General features: G+C 49.3%; 1 protein-coding gene across 5 annotated transcripts in view; it reads left to right on the top strand.

Annotated features, from left to right (window-relative positions):
* The window catches only part of TACC2 (transforming acidic coiled-coil containing protein 2), a 300,109-nt gene that overhangs the window by 104,990 nt on the left and 173,880 nt on the right, over positions 1-21,239 (top strand). For all 5 annotated transcript variants that reach the window (XM_075348634.1, XM_075348635.1, XM_075348633.1 and 2 more), the window contains exons 4-5: positions 12,973-13,124; positions 16,247-16,381. In XM_075348634.1, coding sequence (XP_075204749.1) covers positions 12,973-13,124; positions 16,247-16,381 — 287 coding nt within the window. The remainder of the gene's footprint in view (positions 1-12,972; positions 13,125-16,246; positions 16,382-21,239) is intronic.

Raw genomic sequence — 21,239 nt, 5'->3', positions numbered from 1 at the left:
GGCTAATTGGACACAATTTGGCAATTTCCACTTAGGGGTGTTCACTTGTGTTGCCAGAGGTTTACACATTAATGGCTGTCTTGAATTATTTAGAAGGCACCAAATTTACACTGCCATACAAGCTGTGCACTAACTACTTTAGGCCTCTTTCACACGTTCGTGAAAAACCACGCACGTTTTTCACGGATATGTCAGAGGTGCGTTTTGCCCTCCGTGAGCCGTGTTTATGGCACACGTGTGTTCTCCGTGTGATATCCGTGATAACACACGGAGAACGGGAACTTTCTCCTCACCTGTCCCTGGCTTCGCTGTCCGTGGTGCTGATCTGCGGTCTCCGGTCCTGCCGACTCCCTGCTGCTGCTGCTTCCGGCCCGCAGTGAAGTGAATATGCAATGAGCATAATGAGCGGCGGTCGGAAGCAAGTGACAGCAGCGGCAGAGACTGCAGGGCTGGAGAAGGTGAGTAATGTTTTTTTTTTTTCTTTCTTGCAGACACATGTGATTTCTCCGATGCGTGTCACACGGAACACATCCGTGTGGTCCGTTTGCGTTACGTGTGACCCGTTTGCGTTACGTGTGACACCCGTGATGCTGGAGAGAAAACGGACATATCGCCGTGAGAAACACACGGACACACGTATGTACGGAACGGACACACGTTCTGTGCGTAAATACATGTGTGTCCAACTCGATTTGAAAACATAGGTCTACGTGTGTACCTGTCTCCAGGACGTGAGAAAACGCACCAAACACGTACCGGAGGCACGTACGTGTGAAAGGGGCCTTACGTTGTATCACAGGCTCATATCTTCAGTGTTGTCCCATGAAAAGATATAATAAAATATTTACAAAAATGTGAAGGGTGTACTCACTTTAATGATATACTGTATATTCTTCCCTGACACTTACTGTGATCTGCAGGAATGTATGGGTTAAGGTTACAGGCCGATATTTGCTATTTAGGCACAGGAAGACAGTGGTGTTTTTGCATGTGGATACAGATTGTTACATAGAGACGTCTTCTGGGATACAAGAGCGTGGGAAGGACAAACAATCCCACAATGCTGCCTTTATCCCCAGTATCCACTCCAACATGAAGATCTCTGCCTTGTGGATCTCTTGTGCTCTCTGTCTTGTACTCTGCGCTCGCTCTGCGCTCACTCGTTGTCAGTGACATGAATCCTGTTTGCCTTATTAGGATAATCCAGTATTAGTTTAGACAAGGAGCGCACACAGATCACGGTTTCCCTTACATAGCTCAGATATTTATTTTTTGTATCAAGCCAAAAGACAATCCTGATTGGGCAGAATGTGTTTAGTTTAAGCACTAAACACACAGGTCTGCAAAATTTGGATTTATGAAACTTTTTCAAATCCAGTGACGGATACTTTTGTTTTCCCATGCAACGATTTTTAAAAACACTTATTTTTGTCCATCAGGTATGGATGTTGCACAAAAAGTGCTTGAAATTCCATACAATACAGATGAATAAAGCCTGCATTACACGTTGCAATTTCGCATGCGATATCGTATGCTATTTGCAACGCCCCCATCGTATGTGCAGCACGTTCAATTTGTTGTTCAATTTGCACAAACGATTAACCCCCGTCACACGTACTTACCTTCCATAAGACCTCGCTGTGGGCGGCGAACATCCACTTCCTGGAGAAGGAGGGACGTTCGGTGTCACATCGACGTCACGCGGCAGCCGGCCAATAGAAGCGGAGGGGCGGAGCTGAGCGGGACGTAAACATCCCGCCCACCTCTTTCCTTCCGCATTACCTGCCGGGAGCCGCAGGACGCAGGTAAGATCTGTTCATTGTTCCCGGGGTGTCACACACTGCGATGTGTCCAACCTCACGTTCAATTCTAGAGAAATGAACGATGTGTGTGCAATGAACGTTTTACCGTTCAATCGCAATCGCACGTACCTGTCGCACACTGCAATGTACTTACGATGCCGAATGTGTGTCACTTGCGACGTGACCCCGCCGACACATTGTAAGATACATTGCAGCGTGTAAAGCAGGCTTTAGAAACATTTTTATTGTAGCCAAAAATGTATACAATATTATATAAATTTATTGAACATTCATTCTGAAATTTTATTTGGAATGTAATTCTTGCGCCTTTTCCTCATCTCTTCAAAGCTTCTCTTGATCCCTTTTCTCTTGATCCCTTTTCTCTTGATCCCTTTTCTCATATAGAAGGCCTGTATATCTTCTCTATGAAGCCTCCAGCAGTTGTCCCACATTATGTTCACATTCTATCTACCTTGGTATCGTCGGTCTATCTCCTTGATATCCTGATGAAATCTTTCACCTTCCTCTTCACTAAAGGCCGCTTTACACGCTACGACATCGCGATGTCGAACGCTAAAGCACCCGCCCCCATCGTACATGCGATATCGTGTGATCGCTGCCGTAGCGAACATTATTGCTACGGCAGCGTCACACGCACTTACCTGCTCTGTGACGTCGCTGTGACCGGCGAACTGCTTTCTTTCTAAGGGGGCGGTTCATTCAGCGTCACAGCTACGTCACAGCATCGTCACTGAACCGCCGCCCAATAGAAGCGGAGGGGTGGAGATGAGCGGGACGTAACATCCCGCCCACCTCCTTCCTTCCTCATTGCGGGCGGCCGCAGGTAAGGTGAGGTTCCTCGTTCCTGCGGTGTTAGACATAGCGATGTGTGCTGCCGCAGGAACAACTAACTACTTCGTACACCGAGCAGCAGTGATATTCGAGAATAGGGGGGATGTCACCGATGAGCGATTTTGACCGTTTTGCGACGATTCAAAATCGCTCATAGGTGTCACACACGGGGAAACAAACTGCGTATCATGGGGTTTGAAAATGAATAAAGGAAAGGCTGAACGGAGCCAGGGCAGAGCTATGGGCGTAGTGACCCATGACTCACCTTTGCAGGGCAGCAAGGGGTTAATGTTTTTCTGTAGAAAGAGCGGGCTTTTGCGGGGTCAAGAGTTTAGGGGGGGTGGATCTATAGGGCCAGGGGAGGGGACAGGGTGGGGGCTGTATATATGTCCAGGGAGAAAGGGGGGGGGGCACTACTTCGGCGCGAGGTACCATTAGAGAAGGTCCCCGTGTCACCTCACCTTGTCTCCCCCTGATCTGATGGCATCGGTTGCAGGACTCCTGGAGCAGCTTCGGGCTGCTGCCGGCGGCGCAGATGGAGCGGCGATCAGGACAGCGTTGAGGGAGATCCTGGGAGGTCCGGATGCGGTGTCTGAAGCTGACCCCCCACCGCTCCGGAGTGGGCGCAGGGCGAGGGCACCGGAGAGGTTCTCGCCTGATGCTGCTCCTGGTCCTCAGCGGCGCCGTAGGAGCCCCTCCGGGGACCCTCCTCACCAGAAGAATACACCTGCAGCAGCTAGCAGGAGCAGGCGAGGGAGGAATCCTGCTCGGCGTTCAGGACCTGCGGCGGTGGGCGGTCCCTCCAGGGGTCATGTGACCGGCTCAGCTGCCTCTACTGCTTCAGGCTACGACAAAATGGCGGCGGTCCTCCCTGGCGATGCTCCTGTCGGGGGGACTGCTAGACAGCATGGAGATGGAGTTTCTGCGGGGCCTCCGGGGCCGGGAGTGTGGAGTACGACCCTGCAAGGAGCGTCACCTGCCGAGCCCAGGATGGATGCAGCTTCCAGGATGACAGCGCGCACTGGGTTCGAGGATACTGCCAGGAGTGGGGCATTGCAGCTGCAGAGATCATCGCCAGAGAGGAGGTCGCGGTCCAGGTTTCGGTCCCCTTCGACGCGGAGGAGCGGGTCGCCATCAGGGAGGTCAGCGACGGGGAGAAATTCGCCCGCACGGCAGGGGCCTGCGCCATCCCGATCGAGGTCGCGATCCAGGAGGAGGTCGCCTTCACGGTCGGCATCTGAGGGGAGTCATCCTGCATCTCATTATCCGGTTCGCTCCCGGGTCATCCGACCAAGGTCGAGCGCGGCGGGTTCCCAGGTCCCCCCTGGTCGAGCTGCCGAAGACGTTTCCGTGCTGGTCCATTCTGGAGGAGATCGTCGTCTGGAGTCAGGATTTTCGGCTGGTGGGTCTCATGTACCGACGCAGCTTGGTGAGTACTCCTCTATGTTGTGTGCGTCCTCACCTAGTTTAGTTTCCCCGGGAGTGAGCAGGGGCCAGGCGCAGGGCGTCATAGGGGGTCTGGGGGTCGCGGGGCCGAGCGCGGCGGGGTTTGATGTCGGTAGTCTGACCAATGTTTTGAAGGGTGTGCGTGATTTGTTGGCGCAGTTGGATAGGACGAGTCAGGGGGCGTCCGGGTCTCCTGTCCCAGCGTGGGTGCCGGATTCTGGGGCGGCAGCATCGGCTGTGGTTGTGGTACCGACGGGAAGCGAGGTGGTTGCTGGGGATAGTGTGGCGGATCCCGGGCAAAAGGAGAAGGAGAAGGATAAGGAGGGAGATAGGATTATTTTGGATGATAGGGCCAGAGGGGAGGTGTACGTTTGCTTTGAGGGCCCCCTGGGGGCGCATTTAAAGAAGGAAGTGAAGGAGAAGATTTGGAAGGATGAATACGTGGAAATTTTTTCCCTCCTTCCTTTGGAGAAGTTTAATTTGGATAAGAAAAAGAAGGATGATAGCAAGAAGGAGGAGGAAGAAAAGCGGAGGTGGCGGCTGATCCCTCAAACGTTTGTTAACTGGTTGCAGGCTTTTGCGATCCTAGCTAGCGTCATTGGCGAAAAGGCGCCGGATAATTGTTCTGGGCTATTCTGCTACATGGATGCTATAGCGGAAGCTCATAGGATTTATGGTGGGCAGACGTGGTTGCGGTACGATGAACAATTTAGGCAGCGGAAAGCCGTGCGACCCAGTATCCGTTGGGATCAGAAGGATATTGGTTTATGGTTAAAAGTCATGGCTCCGGCTCGTTATGGTCAGCCCTTTCACGGGGGGGCCGGGTCGGCCGGCCACACTACTGCTGGGGGTGCGGGGACCCAGGCAGGGGGTGTTGGAGCAAAGGCAGGTGTGTGCTGGCAGTTTAACGACAGCCAGTGCAAGTTTGGAAACTCCTGCAAGTTTAAGCATCAGTGCTCAGGTTGTGGAGGGTCCTCCCATGGAGCAGCTCGTTGCTTTAAGAAGGGTAGGCCCAAGGCAGGGGGAGATTTGGGAAAAGGGGGTGAGCCCGGTGAGGCTTCACGAGATGGCCCCTTATCTAGATAGATACCCCAAGCGGGATAAGGCGGTATTGTTGGAGGATGGTTTTCGTGTTGGTTTCAGGATCCCCCCCCCTCCTCATGTTGTTCCGTTTCAGTTAAAGAATTTGTTGTCGGCGCGGCGACACCCAGAGGTTGTGGCTAAAAAGCTTTTTGGGGAGGTTGCTTGTGGGCGGATGGCGGGTCCGTTTGCATCCCCCCCCATCCCCAATTTGGTAGTATCTCCGTTAGGGGTCGTCCCAAAGAAGGAGCCGAACAAATTTCGGCTCATTCAGCATTTGTCGTTCCCCAAGGGTTTGTCGGTGAATGATGGTATTGACCCAGACCTCTGTGCGGTGGTTTATACCTCGTTTGACGCAGCCGTCAGCTGGGTTCGGAAATGTGGTCGGGGAGCATTGTTAGCGAAGACTGACATCGAGTCGGCATTCCGCTTGCTGCCGGTGCATCCTGAGAGTATGCGACTGTTGGGTTGTTTTTGGGACGGTTCCTATTTTGTTGATCGTTGCTTACCAATGGGGTGTTCCATTTCTTGCGCTTATTTTGAAGCGTTTAGTTCCTTTTTAGAATGGGCAGTGTGTGATGTGGCGCAGCTCTCGTCGGCGATCCATTATCTTGACGATTTTTTGTTTATCGGCCCCGCTGAGTCGGCAGTGTGTCAGACGTTGTTGGGGACTATGGAGTGGTTGTCTGGCCGGTTCGGGGTCCCCTTGGCTCAGGATAAGACGGAAGGCCCGTGTACTTGTCTGAATTTTTTGGGTATCACTATTGATACTGTGTTGATGGAGTGCAGGCTGCCTGAAGAAAAGATCTCAGCTTTGCGGGCAGAGGTGGGATCGGCTGCGCGTCTTAGAAAAATCCAGTTGAGGGACCTCCAGTCTTTGTTGGGCAAGCTTAATTTTGCTTGCCGCATCATGCCCATGGGCCGCGTTTTCTCAAGAAGGTTGGCGTCGGCGACCGCTGGAGTGCGCTCCCCAAGGCATTACATAAGGTTGACTCGGGACCTTAGGGAGGATTTGGCGGTATGGGGCAGTTTTTTAGAGAAGTACAATGGCCGGTCGCTAATGATTACGGAAGTCTTAGATGATTTTGATTGTGAGCTCTTCACCAATGCCGCGGGGGGTAAGGGCTTTGGAGCTTACTTCGGCGGCAGATGGTGCGTGGGAGAGTGGCCCGCGGCTTGGCATGAAGCAGGGTTTACACGGAATTTGACTTTGTTGGAGTTTTTTCCAATTGTGGTGGCGTTGTCCGTTTGGGGAGAGCATTTCAGCAACAGAAAAATTCGTTTTCACTGTGACAATATGTCAGTAGTCATGGCAATTAATAACCTGTCGGGCGCGTCTCCTCCGGTTGTCCGCTTGTTGCGGTACTTTGTGTTGCGGTGCCTTTGTCTTAATGCGTGGGTTGTGGCAGTGCATGTGCCGGGGGTTGAGAACGCCATTGCTGATTCCCTTTCTCGCTTGCAGTGGGATCGTTTTTGGAGCCTGGCACCGGAAGCGGAGTCCGCTGGCAGCATCTGGCCGGCGGAGCTCTTGGAATTGGTGTTCGAGAGGCGAGTTCGTTGATCAGAGCATCATTGGCCCCTGGCACGTGGGCTGCATATGAAGCAGCTTGGATGGAATGGACAAATTGGAGGCAGGAATTTGTGGCGGGGGAGTCTGCCGAGGATTCTGTAGGCGCTTTGCTTTGTTGGATGTGCCGGATGGCTTCCGGTAAGTGGTCTTTTTCCAGGGTTAATCGGTTTATGGCAGGGGTTGCGTTTGGTTGTAAATTGCGGGGGATGGTTGACATAACAAAGAATTTTTTGGTTCGACAAGCTGTGAGGGGCTTGAGGAAGGGGCTTCATAGACTGGACAGTCGGAGGCCGGTGTCATTCCAGCTGCTGGAAGAGCTGGGTGTGCAGCTGGAGCGAGTGTGTGTTTCCTATTTTGAATTGGTTTTGTTTCGGTTGGCGTTTTCCTGGGCTTTCTTCGGAGCTACGAGGATAGGCGAATTGGTGTCCCCAGCGTCGTCCCGTGGGGGGGGCGTTTTGGGAGAAGACACAGTTGATTTGGGAGACTCTGTGGAATTTTGGATCCGGCGGTCTAAGACGGATCAACTTGGTCGGGGAAGAAGGGTCACTTTATGGGCATTGGCGGGGGCCTTGATGTGCCCTGTCTCTTGTTTTAAACAGTACTTAGAATTGGGGCCTGGCCGTATGGGCCCGTTGTTGAAGCATCAGGACGGATCGTTTTTGTCCAGGTACCAGTTTGTGGCAGTCTTTCGGAGATGCCTGGAGAGGTTGGGGTTGGAGGCGGACAAGTTTTCAGCCCACTCTTTTCGCATTGGGGCGGCGACGGAGGCAGATAGGTGGGGGCTTCCAGCGGAGACAGTGAAGAGGATAGGCAGGTGGGAGTCGAGGAGGTTCAGGCTGTTCGTCCGCCCCCATTTGTTGTAAAAGTCGTGGCTAGTCTGGTGTAGTGGTGTATTTATATATAAAAAAAAAAAAAAAAAAAAATTTGTAATGTTGTTCTCAAGTTAATGGCAGTTCCTGGAGTGTGTCTGACTTGTGGTTGTTGTACCCTCCCCCCCCCCCCTCTTTTCTGGTTTTGTTTCCTTTTATAGGTGGTGCGCCCCTGGTCTGGATTTTCGGCCATTCATTTGTTTATTGGGGGGCACTGAGAGCTGATGTGCGGCGCAATGGTCGGCAGTTGGGTTGGTCCAGAGACGAGGTAATCGTACGTTGGATCGGGGTGAGGGGCATGCGCTGGCGGCAGGTGTTGGTTGATTTTCACCGGTTCGCTCGATTGGATCGCACCCCGGATGTGCTGGTGTTGCACATTGGGGGAAACGATTTAGGGGCCCGCCCCTGTCGGGAGTTGATTCGGGATATACGGTATGACCTGCTCCGCCTTTGGTCAGTTTGTCCTAAGCTGAGGGTGGTTTGGTCGGACATTGTTCCCAGAAAGGTTTGGCGGGGGGCTCGGTCCCTGGAGGGGATCGACAAGACCAGAATAAAGGTCAACAGGGTGGTTGGGAATTTTGTGGCCAGGAATGGAGGAGTTGTGGTTCGGCACAGGGACTTGGAGTCGGGGGAGGGGAATTTTTGGCGATCAGATGGTGTGCACCTGACTGCCGTGGGTATTGATTTGTGGGCCTTGGGCATTCAGGAAGGTGTGGAGCGGGCACTCATTTTGGTGGGGTGACTCGCATTATGAGGTGTCAGGTAATGCTCGTGGTGGCGGTGGCGAGGGGGGTTCTTGGAGTCGGTGGAAATTCGGGGTGGGGGGTGGTACATCGGATAGATGGGGGACCACCCCCCTTTGTTTATTCTGGTATGGTAATTGCCTGGCGGACTTGGGGGGGCTCTCCAGGGGTGGGGTCCCCTGAGAGTCGGTTAGGGACACTGTTTTCCGGCAAAGGTGGTGCCCCCGAGCTTGTAGGCGCGGCTGGGGGCAAAATATGCCGGATGGTTTGGTAACAATATTTGGTGTCCGCCAGGTTTTGGGGCTCCAAGAACCGCCCTTGCATTGGCAAAATGGTTATTTATTATCTGTTATAATGTTTGTTAATAAACCGGGCCGATTTGGCCAATTTATCCAAAGAAGGGTGTTGTGTTTTTATTAGCGGTTGGGAAAAAGGGGGGTTTGGGGTGGGGGATTCTGCTGACAATATGAAGAAAGCCTCTGCAGTAGGGCAGTCAAGGCTGAACGGAGCCAGGGCAGAGCTATGGGCGTAGTGACCCATGACTCACCTTTGCAGGGAAGCAAGGGGTTAATGTTTTTCTGTAGAAAGAGCGGGCTTTTGCGGGGTCAAGAGTTTAGGGGGGGTGGATCTATAGGGCCAGGGGAGGGGACAGGGTGGGGGCTGTATATATGTCCAGGGAGAAAGGGGGGGGGCACTACTTCGGCGCGAGGTACCATTAGAGAAGGTCCCGCCCTCCCGCCCTATACATATATGTTTAATCTTTGTCGGAGAAGACGGTGGAGTCGAGGTTCATTTAATTTTATATTGGGGTTCGAGTCATTTCGGCGAGCGGTGGCGAGGGGGGTTCTTGGAGTCGGTGGAAATTCGGGGTGGGGGGTGGTACATCGGATAGATGGGGGACCACCCCCCTTTGTTTATTCTGGTATGGTAATTGCCTGGCGGACTTGGGGGGGCTCTCCAGGGGTGGGGTCCCCTGAGAGTCGGTTAGGGACACTGTTTTCCGGCAAAGGTGGTGCCCCCGAGCTTGTAGGCGCGGCTGGGGGCAAAATATGCCGGATGGTTTGGTAACAATATTTGGTGTCCGCCAGGTTTTGGGGCTCCAAGAACCGCCCTTGCATTGGCAAAATGGTTATTTATTATCTGTTATAATGTTTGTTAATAAACCGGGCCGATTTGGCCAATTTATCCAAAGAAGGGTGTTGTGTTTTTATTAGCGGTTGGGAAAAAGCGGGGTTTGGGGTGGGGGATTCTGCTGACAATATGAAGAAAGCCTCTGCAGTAGGGCAGTCATGAAAATTGCAGATTGCAACTAAGTACAATCCTATTAATTAAAGTTGACCATTAACATATGTAAATAAATAAATATATATATATATATATATATATATATATATATATATATATATAATTTTATATGTCAAAAGTGTCCATAGGCTTTAAAATAAATTGTTAAAAATGGTTTAATAGCTGTGGACCTGACCGAGTCCCACAAGGCAGAACAATGAGCAACAGCATCGAGAAAGAGAACATCTATAAAAAGTGCATTCCTAATAATGGCATTGAGGCATGGCAAGTTGTCGCAGGTAGTTCCCCCGAGACCATTAGTAGCCAGGGGTAGGCTGTATAGCCTGCCATCGCTTTGATATAACCTAGTGGGAACTCTGAGGGATGTTGAGACCACAAACCTGGTTAGGAAAGGTAGTGTAGGATTGTGTTATGTTTCCAAATAAACCTGTAAAACCTGTTCCTGGAGAGCATTGCCTTAATCAGCATGTGCGGCTTAGTGCAAATGCCAGAGGTCTGTGAATTCTGGCCATATTACTTATAGTAAAATTATATGTATCTGCATATCCGCCTAAATGGCAATTCTGTCCAGTTATATACCCCCCCCCCCCCGTGGTAATTGTACACTACTGATTTTAGATATCTAAACTCTGATGATTGAAGGTTAAGAGTCTCCTGAATAAGGCACAGTTTTTTGGGTTTAGATTTGGGCACAAGTGGCGTGGTCAACAAAACACTTTACCTGTTGCCACATTGCACCATAATGCATATGAATGTGGTCGCATTGCCACATACAAAGTACCATACAATGCCAGCTGAAAAAAAAATCAATTGGTTGTGATTTACTTGTTGCAATTGCTATTTCTTCTAGGTCGCAAAGCAACCCCATTTAAAAAGAACCAACCGGGATTGTGCGATATGAATTAAAGTCACTGCCATACTGGCACTAGGATGTTGATTGCAGGCATACCTGTTATAGAAAGATCGGATGCTTGGTTGCAGAAATATCTTTAATCAAAGCTGCCGAAATGCACTGCGCTTTGATTGACTGGTGCAACGATGGTGGCCTTTGTGGGTCGGGTCCTCACTGTAAAGTCCTCCTCTGGCTTGCCATCTTTTTTTATTTGAATATCGCACTGCCATTGCTGTTGTTGGCAACGTGTACGCATTGCCACAGTTATTCTGTATTCATTAAAATTGCGCCGGAATCCGCGCATGCGCGTACCACGATCTCCAGTGCCATTTTATTGAAGACACTGTGGTGAAGACTTTGAGAGGCATCGGTGCATGCGTCTTTTTGTTTTTATCTGCACACGTGCCCCTGCCACTCATACTCTTCACTGCAGTGTCTTCAACAAAATGGCGCTGGAGATCGCTGTACACACATGCTTGGACTTTGGCACTATTTTAATGCAGACAGAATTACTGAAGCAATGTGCACGCACCACCTACAACAGCAATGGCGGCGCAGCGCGATATTCAAATATAGAAAAGGGGGCAAGCCAAGAGGATGCCGGAGGAGGAATAAACGCCAAAGACCTGACCACAAAGGCCCGCCCCCATTGCACCTGTCATTCAAAGTGCAGGGCATTTCTGCAACTTTCATTAAAGATATTTCAGCAACCAAGCATCTGATCTTTCCACAACAGGTATGTCTGGAATCAGCATCTACAGTATGGCACTGCCTTTACTTCATATAGCAAAATCCTAGTGGTTGGTTCCCTTTAAGGCTATGTTCACACACTGCGTTTTTTACCCGCGTTTTTGGTCCGTTTTTGCTGCAGAAATTTCTTGAGAAATTCTTCTAACATTTCTGCAGACATTCCCCAGCAAAACCTATGGCAAAAAAAAATTAGCTGTGCGCACACGGCGTTTTTTTCTTAAGAAAATTCTTTCAGTAGATTTTCTTAAGAAAAAGAATGAGCATTTCACTTCTTTTCTGCAGCTAACTGCGTTATTTGCCATAGATAATGGCACAATAACGCAGGGACAAACCTGCGGAAAAAAACGCACCAAAAATGCACCCGAAAAGCACCAAAAACGCGGTAAAAACGCAGGTGCGTTATTGGTGCGTTTTTTACTGAAGGTGCGCTAATCCTTCACTCTCAAGAAATTTCTTAAGAAAAATCCTTTTTCTAGTGTGCACATAGCCTAAGTATGAAAATACATGAATCTGCATGAGTGAAAAGTATAGAGCCCGAAGAAAGGCCTAAGGCTAAGTTCACACATCCTGTGTTTTCAATCCGTCAGGTCCGTCAGCAACGGATCAGTCATTTTCAAGATGTCAACTGATGCAACTGATGTGTTTTTCACAGGATTCCTTTCACAGGAATCCTGTGAAAAAACGGATCAGTTGCGTCCGTTACATCCGCTGTGCGTCCGTTTTTTGACGGATCAGTCATGATCCGTCTGTGTTTGGGACAGCCCAGTGGGCGTGCCAAGCATGCTGGGCATGCTCAGTAGAGCATGACGGAATCCTGCGCTGGATTCCGTTGTAAGACGGATTACGACGGAATCCAGCACCATAGACATGCATTACAAGCTTGACGGATGGCGACGGATTCCTGCGCGGCGCGTTAATTTTGACGGCCCGAAAAACGTTACATTCTGCGTTGCTCCCCGCTCGGCGGTCAGTCAAAAACGACGGACCGCGACGCAGCGGATGCAACGCAGGGTCATCAGTCGCAATCCGTCGCTAATAGAAGTCTATGGGGAAATACAGGATTCCTGCAAAATATTTTGCAGGATACCGTAATTCCCCAAGGCGACGGATTGTGACTGATGCAAAACACAGGATGTGTGAACTTAGCCTAAGAAATAGAGACAAAGCAGCACATAAATAGGGAGTAAAAGACTTTGATTAAAGATATTTCTGCAACCAAGCATCGGATCTTTCTATAGCAAGTATGCCTGGATTCAGCATCTTACTGCCAGTATGGCACTGCCTTTAGTTCATATCACAAAATCCTGGTGGCTGGTGCTCTTTTAGTGTATTGTGTTTTGATGTTTTAGCTACATACAGCGATCTTTGACCTGTGTTGTGGACCAAGTCGCCGTGTAGACACAATGCACGACCGTGTAGGAATTCTGAAAACCGTGCAAAGCAAAACTCCTGGGAGTTGCAAAACATGGCATTGGGGACTATTCAAAAGGAAAAAAATATTCATGCATCTTCTCTCTATTCTCACTGGTTTTCCGAAGGTGATTGTGTGCAAAATGTACCCATAGCTCACTGTCTATGATATTAAATCCAAGGTTAACATGTGTTATTTATAGATATTATATAGTAGAAGTGGATTTTACTCTTACCTCTCCATCTCTTGCAGGAATTCCATCCTTCTCTAGAAGCCATCCCTGTGTTTTACCCTCAGTGGGATCCTAACAGCTACCAAGACGGACAACAGGTGGGAGAGCAGAGCGAGGAAGGATTATTTCCATCATTATTTGCTGAAAGCCTGAGCGCCACTACAACAAATAGGTAAGAAAATACTGGCTTTATTGTCACCTTACAATTTCTTAATGGCCGCCATTAAACACCACTGTGCTACTCATATTTAGACATAATCTACTGAAAAGTGGTATTAAATACATTGAATTACTTAATTGCTCTTATGCCAGTTGTCTCTTCAAAGAGAAAAAGGACTTGAACTCTACCGCCACATATTGGAAGTAGCAATCCTAAAAGTCAAGATTAACCCATTAGCAAAGCTTACCATGTGACTTAGGATAAAAGCCAAACCAGAATCTCCTATTGCAGACAGAGCGTTTCAGGAACTTGTAATTTATTTATTGACATATTTGGTGTTTGTACACGAGTCCAGTGGGCGTTCCTCTTCAGTGATTGATTGTCTTCCCTGTTTGACAGTGCATACAGAGACAGCTGTCAATCACTAGTAGTACCAGCCACTGGATTGGATTCATATACATAAAAACACCAGTGACCAGTGGTGTAACTAGAGTCTGATGGGCCCCGGTGCAAAGTTTGAGCCTTGCCCCCCCACATGTTGGTCAGATGTATGGGGCATTATAGCATTCTAAATCCTATAAAGACATATGAGTTGTCCCCCCTTCCCCTTAATTGTGTAGCACTGACCCCATTCTGTACTACTGTCCCCCACCACTGTGGTGGTTGATCTCCAAGGCAACAAGCTGTAAACAAAATAAAAGAGCTAATATTTTAAGAATGGCTTAAACTTTAAGTAAACTGCAAAATTGCTTTTATTAACATGTACTATCTGATAATACCCATTATGAAGATGGGAATAAACCTTTTAAGGCCAATACACCATTTATTGTCCAAGGACGACCGTGCTGTCTGCCCCAGCTGCAGGTCTCCTAACCCAAACTAAACAGCCTTCTTGGCGTATATAAGGTGATATCAAATAAGGAGACCCATGGCATTGCAGGCCATTCTCAGGCACTGCATGTTAGCCATATGAAATCAGCCTAAGGGCTTGTGCACACAACCTTATTTTTGGTCTTAGTGCTATTGGTTAAAAAAAATGGGTCACACTCCGACTAATGTTATTCAATGGGGCAGGGCAAATTAACTTTTTTTTGCATTCGACGTCATACAAATCTATGGGTCCATGAAAGAAATTGGACTGCACTTGGATGACATCAGAGTGCAATCTGATTTTCAAGGATTGACATTAGGCCTAAAGGCCACTTTACACGCAACGACATCGCTAACGAGACATCGTTGGGATCACGGAATTCGTGACGCACATCCGGGCTCGTTAGCGTCGTCGTTGCGTGTGAAACGCAGGAACGACCGTTAACGATCAAAAATACCATATCGTTGATCGTTAACACGTCGTTCTAATCTGAAATATCATTGCTGCTGCAGGTACGATGTTGTTTTTTCGTTCCTGTGGCAGCACACATCGCTTTGTGTGACACCGCAGGAACGAGGAACATCTCCTTACCTCCGGCAATGAGGAAGGAAGGAGGTGAGCGGGATGTTACGGCCGCTCATCTCCGCCCCATTGGGCGGCCGCTTAGTGACGCCGCTGTGACGCCGCACGGACTGCCCCCTTAGAAAGGAGGCGGTTCGCCGGCAACAGCGACGTAGCTAGGAAGGTAAGTACATGTAACGGCTGTTAGCGATGTTGTGCACCACGGGCAGCGATTTGCCCGTGACGCACAACCGACGGGGGCGGGTACGCTCGCTAGCGAGATCGCAGCATGTAAAGTGCCCTTAAGACACATGGCATGAAAATCGGAGCGAGTGGAATATGATAAAACATCGCATTCCACTCGGACCAATATTAGCTTATGTGCCAGCAGCCATGAGCGATTATTTTCTCAGCCCTAATCAGACCGAGAAAACAGTTGCAGCACGCTGCGACTGTAATGCGATCTTTGTTTCTCTCGCACCCATTCAAGTCTATGGGGCGAGAGAAAAATCTCACTGCACTGGCGGTACACCGGTCTAATGCGATTGCAGAGTGAGAATGGCAATAGCCGGCAATGGAGGAGAGAGGGAGTTAAACCCCTCCCTCCCCTCCTCAATGCCGGCCCGCCCCCCGCAGCTGAGGTCCGCTCGCATGATTGGACCTCAGTCGCAGTGACTCTCGCATGACACTTGGCTCCTGCTGTGCTGCCAGCGTGAGCCAAGTGTCATGCGAGGATCGCAGTAGATCCCTGTGTGGCCCCGGCCTTATGGAGAAGGTGGAGAAACTGTTTCTTTTTTCTCTCCACAAAGACCAAAAAACAAACTTCTAAAATAATTTTATTAAATATTCAATATTAAAATACTAATTATAAAAAGCTATATAGCTTCTCAAATGTCCTCTCAATACAGACCGGTCAAGTGGGGTGAGTGCAAAACAGAGTAGAGTCGATTAGTGAGATGAGTGATAATATCTTATTTAGAGTTGATAAATAAACTATAGTAGTTGGTGTTTGGGATAATGGCACAAATTATTATAGGGGGGTTCTATCCCTCCCTATCACCTACCTACCAGCGGAGGCGCACCATAAAGTTTTGGGTACCCCCTGCTCCTCGTCGTCTCTCCCTGTTTTATCCCTACAACCCGCCAGTTGCCAGGAAAACCCACCACCAAGAAAGAATAAATAGTGCCCTACGTCTCAAGTCAATATGATCAATTCACTATGGTTACCATAAATATAGCAACCATTCAATCTGCACAGCCGTATACGAAAGCAAGGTTAATATTCGTAATCAATAACCAAGCTAGGCCTAAAAATTGATAACAGAAAATCCCAGCAGGGTTGACCTATCTGCCGGGACCATCCAGCGAAGGAGGGGGGGGGTACCCAAAACTTTATTTTGGAAGCGAGCAAACCATCACAACAGTTGTCCAGGACAAATGTGACTTAATAAGAAGAACTTGGACAGTATAACTTTAACAGTCATGGCAATCGGAATGATTGGATCATCTCGCTCATTCTTTCCATATAAGCTGATGTTCCTACAAGTGGAAAGCCGCGAGTTCATGGCTATCTCCAGCTTGTCAACTTGTCGAGGACATGGAGAGCTGCAGAGGACGCTACTTAGTAACTTGGAAAAAAAGTAGTGTTATTTCAGCATGGACACCTATTTTCCTGTGTTTAGTGATCCTTTTATTTTCCCAGGAGTGATGACGTGACATGGCAGCGTTGTGTTTCAGAGGAAGGACAGCTGCTTCCTGCCCTTCCGCAGACCGATCTTTATATAGGGGGCCTGGAATATAAAGAATCTAGGCGGAGCTCGCAGCCTGGCACCATCAGGTATTATTATTATGTGCATAACTCGTGTCTTTTATTTAACAGCTGTGAGCTCGGAGCAAACTATTTAAAGGAAGAAAAATGCAATTATTCATTACTTGAAAATAGCCTGAGCTTGTCCTATCGCCTGCTGCACGCTGGATATGCTTGCAATGACTTTACTACTGGGAGTGAAATATGCTGCTGCGAGCCAAGTACTGGTCATGTATAAACCTGCTACATTCTTGGTGCTTATAATCTGGGATAAGTATTAATACTGAACAAGTAACAGATTTAATAGAACAAAGATGTAAAATTAATCCGGAGCTGAATGAACCTTCCAACAATTTGATATTATTCATGCCTTAGGTTTACACTATGGTGGAAAAGAGCCATGATAATTCTTTACAGTTCTTAAAGGGAACCTGCAGTATGCACTCAGAACCGTGAACAGTTCTAGGTGTGTGACGCCCTGGACTATCCAGGTCGTCCCAGGTAGACACAACAACACTACACACCACCCCCCTTCTTAGTTAGGTAACAGCAGTCAAACTAAAAGGCCTTGTCACCACCCTCCAGGTTTGATGTCCACACCAGGAGGGGGGTGGAGCCAGCCGGTTGGCTCCGCCCACCGAGGAGTTCACAGGCCTGGAGGCGGGAGAAACAGAGTAGTTGTAGTTGTAGTTGGAGTTGTGAGGAGAGAGTGGGAGTCAAGTTCAGGTCCAGAAGCAGGCCTGTGCTCAGGCCTGCCAAAGACTACTCCGGTGGCTGGGTTGGAGCCCAGTCACCATTGGCAAGGAGGCAGATGGTAGTGGCCACCTGCAGGAGAATGGGAAGATGACCGGTGGAACCGTAAGGGACCGGGACAGGCTAGTGGCCCGCCGGAACCGAACCGGGGAGCCAACTGGATACCGGAGCACCAGGCAGGGTACTCAGACCCCGAACTAGGCTAGAAGCTACCACCATAGTCAAATTAACTGATTGCGGTCTGGACCTCAGGGGTTCATTCCCACCTAAGTCCCGATTTAAGGCAACAGCCCAACCATTCCGGATAAGTGCTACCACCAAGGGCCAAAGATCCAAAGGGCCAGTGTCTGCGGGCAAACGGACTCCTACTACAGAGAAACGCCGGGGAGCAGACTACCGGTGCCTAGGCACAGGAGTCAAGATTCACATATATAGGTGCAGGAGAAAGGCGGACATTACCAACCTAACCTGGGAAAAGCTGCAGCCGACTGCGGGCCCTATTCATCACTCCGTTTGGTTTACCAGCGACTCCAGTGTCTTATGTCAGGGTGAGTACACCAGTGCCATCAGACACCGCGCCACGCTGCACCGCAACACAACCCCCTGCACCCAGGACCAACTACCCCTACCCACGGAGGGGTCAACACCTAGCTGCACCATTACACCGCTCCCGGGATCCCCGTACCTTCACCGCAGCGGTGGTGTCCACAATCTCCACAACCCATGGGTGGCGTCACGAACTATCACCTCAAATCCAAACACCCTGAATCCCCGCGTGTAGCGCCAATTCCCTTGCAGAGCGACATGACCCCCGGGTCCGTGAGAGGCTCGAGCCACCACCCACAGTGCGGGCATGGATCCGAGCAGCTCGGCGGTCGTAGCCAAGCCCGCGGGGCGGTACTGGTGCATATTGCTAATTCCTGCCTAACTGTCCCTGTATACACTAGCATAAATAAAGAGATCTTTAGAAATAGAATTTCTAAAGATTCTTTATAATATGCTAATGAGGCCAGGGACTAGCAAGGGCGTTATTTCCCTTGGCTAGTCGGCCCACATAGCATATTAGCACGCCCACAGGGGTGTGCTAACATGCTAATGAATGGGCAGTGCCAGAGGCATGGTTGCTCTCACCTCTGCTGCCACCGCTGGTTTTCGGCTCAGTGCGCACGATCAGAACGTCCCCGGACTTCCGTTCATGCGCACTACATCAATTTGAAGCCGGGACATGTGCACTCGGTTTCATAGTACGTATGACTGGAAGTCTGGGGATCATGCGCACTGAGCCGAAATCCAGCATCAGGAGCGGTGGCAGCAGTGAGCAGTGAGATCAACCATACCTCTAAGGCTGCACATTCACTAGCATGTTAGCACGCCGCAGGGGTGTGCTTACGTGCTAAGGGGGCCGACTAGCCAAGGGAAGTATCGCCCTTGCAACTAGTCCCTGGCCTCATTAGCATATGATAAAAGAAATTTAGAAATACTTTGCTAAAGATCTCTTTATTTATGCTACTAGATACAAGGACAGTTAAGGTGGTGTCACACACAGCTACGACGACAACGACGTCGCTGCTACGTCACCATTTTCTGTGACGTAGCAGCAATGTCCCGTCGCTGTCGCTGTGTGTGACATCCAGCAACGAGCTGGCCCCTGCTGTGAGGTCGCCGCTCGTTGCTGAATGTCCAGCTTCATTTTCTGGTCGTCGCAAACCCGCTGTGACGCACACATCGCTGTGTGTGACAGCGAGAGAGCGACGAAATGAAGCGACCACGGAGCAAGAACCGGCGTCTAGCAGCTGCGGTAAGCTGTAACCAGGGTAAACATCGGGTAACCAAGGGAAGCCCTTTCCCTGGTTACTCGATATTTACCTTTGTTACCAACGTCCGCCGCTCTCGCTGCCAATACCGGCTCGCTGCTCTCTGCACATGTAGCTGCAGTACACATCGGGTAATTAACCCGATGTGTACTGTAGCTAGGACTGCAGGGAGCCAGCGCTAAGCAGTGTGCGCGGCTCCCTGCTCTCTGCACATGTAGCTGCAGTACACATCGGGTAATTAACCCGATGTGTACTGTAGCTAGGACTGCAGGGAGCCAGCGCTAAGCTGTGTGCACGGCTCCCTGCTCTCTGCACATGTAGCACAGCGACGCGTGTTGTTATGATCGCTGCTGCGTCTGCTGTGTTTGACAGCTAAGCAGCGATCATAACAGTGACTTACAATGTCGCTGTTGCGTCACAGAAAATGGTGACGTAACAGCGACGTCGTTGTTGCTGTCGCTATGTGTGAACCCAGCTTTAGGCAGGGATTAGCAATATGTACCCAGAACTGCTCATGGTTATATTGCACCTGAAAGGTTCACTTTAATACTATAGTCCTTGTTATTACTTTTTTTCTATACTAAATTCTTAACATTTTAGGATTTAGGCTTTAAAGGGATGTTCTCATTTTAGTAAGTCAGGACATATCCTAGTAATATGTGATCTCTTCATGATCATTAGGCATCCAATCTCTGATTTCCCAACCAACGAGGGTCAAAGGGCCAAACTGTCCCTTCACAGTTTTTCATCTGCAGAAGAGTGTTTCCAACCACCAGCTCTATTCTTGGGTATGGGTCTGGCTGTAGTTCCCTACACAGCTCGGTGCACAGAATAAAACTGTGACGGAGTTGCAGCGCTGTAGTTCTCCATTCTATGGATCTGTGCTGGTTCTGGAGATCAGACAATGGATCTTCCATCACTTTCGGAGATGTGAATATTCATTTGAAGAGGTGAAGATGGCCCCCTCCAGTGAGCTTTGTATTGCTGTCCAATCCATGAAGTTAGTAAATGGGGATAAACTTGACAAGACAATAGTACTACGCACACTTACAGTATATGGACTTAACTTTTCCATATACTACAGTATAGGAACTGTAATTTCCCTATTCGTTTTCCTTCTATGGGTTGTCTGGACATAAGGTGCTCATTCTTATTCTTTAAAAATAACAAAATAAATCTTATTCACCTGCTTTCGCCCTTCTGGATCCAGTGCAGGCTCCTCCATGGTCTGTGGCATCCCTGGAAGTCATAATGTCACTCAATAACCCTCCACAGTGCACTGTGGCTTGTGATAGGCTGCAGTGCTCAGGTGACTTGATCCATGTAACATTGGATACATCTTCTGATGATGCACGCATCTAGTCATCTGACCGCTGCAGCCTATCATGAGACACAATGGTCCTATTGCTGGTTGACAAGTTGGTACGGACCACAGAGTAGCTTGCGCTAGATCCAGGAGGGCTTCAGCAGGTCAGTATGATGTATTTAGATATTTTCGCAGCATCTGACCCACAAGTAATGAGCATCTTTTGCTTGGAAAACCCCTTTAATTGGGAGGATCCTGAAGTGTGACATGCCATCAATTAGAAATGTAGGAGTTTTCCTAAGGATAGGGCATCAATGTGAGATCCTGCAGGAGCCCTTCAATAAGAACAAGAAAATGCTAATCACCAAGTTAGGTTAGAGAATTTGGGACTAAATAGCAAATAGTTTAGTGACCAACTCCTAAAATTCTCCCTTTGGTCATGTGGAGGTAGTAGAGTGAACTCCCTTGAGGTAGCAGTGGGTAGTCCTTATGTTTCGCCTCCTTTGCTTCACCAATTATCAGTCCACCAACTGTCACACACATGACTAGCAGGGTTTACCTTAGGCCCTCAGCCAGCCCTCCACTCACCCTGGCTAGTGCGTAGGCCGACGAGATCACTAGACTCGCCACTACAATACAGATACACAATGTAATACTATTGTATGTTCTGAGGATTTCGATAGCGTTAGGGCAATGACAACCAGAGACGAGTTCTTGGTACAAGATGTTTATAATATGTAACCACGGTAGGTACAGAACGGAACAAACACAGCAGAACAAACACACGAAATACCTTCCCGAAACGGAGCGAAGGGAATTCCCGGGGCCACGCACCGGACTCCCCCAGGGAGACCACCAGAGCGAACCCCTATACAGGGACTGTCCGGCAATCACCCCGGAAGGCCTAAATGCGCAGCAGCCGGGACACAAGGGGCAAGTGGTAAAGTCCAGGAGTGTCCGTACGGGATGATAGTCCAGAGTAGTTACAAACCGGAAGGAACCGGGCAGAAGTGCT

The sequence above is a fragment of the Anomaloglossus baeobatrachus genome, chromosome 5 (assembly GCF_048569485.1).
Source record: "Anomaloglossus baeobatrachus isolate aAnoBae1 chromosome 5, aAnoBae1.hap1, whole genome shotgun sequence".
Classification (NCBI taxonomy): domain Eukaryota; kingdom Metazoa; phylum Chordata; class Amphibia; order Anura; family Aromobatidae; genus Anomaloglossus; species Anomaloglossus baeobatrachus.
The sequence above is the reverse complement of the archived record's forward strand: the minus strand, read 5'-3'. Positions and strand labels throughout refer to the sequence as shown.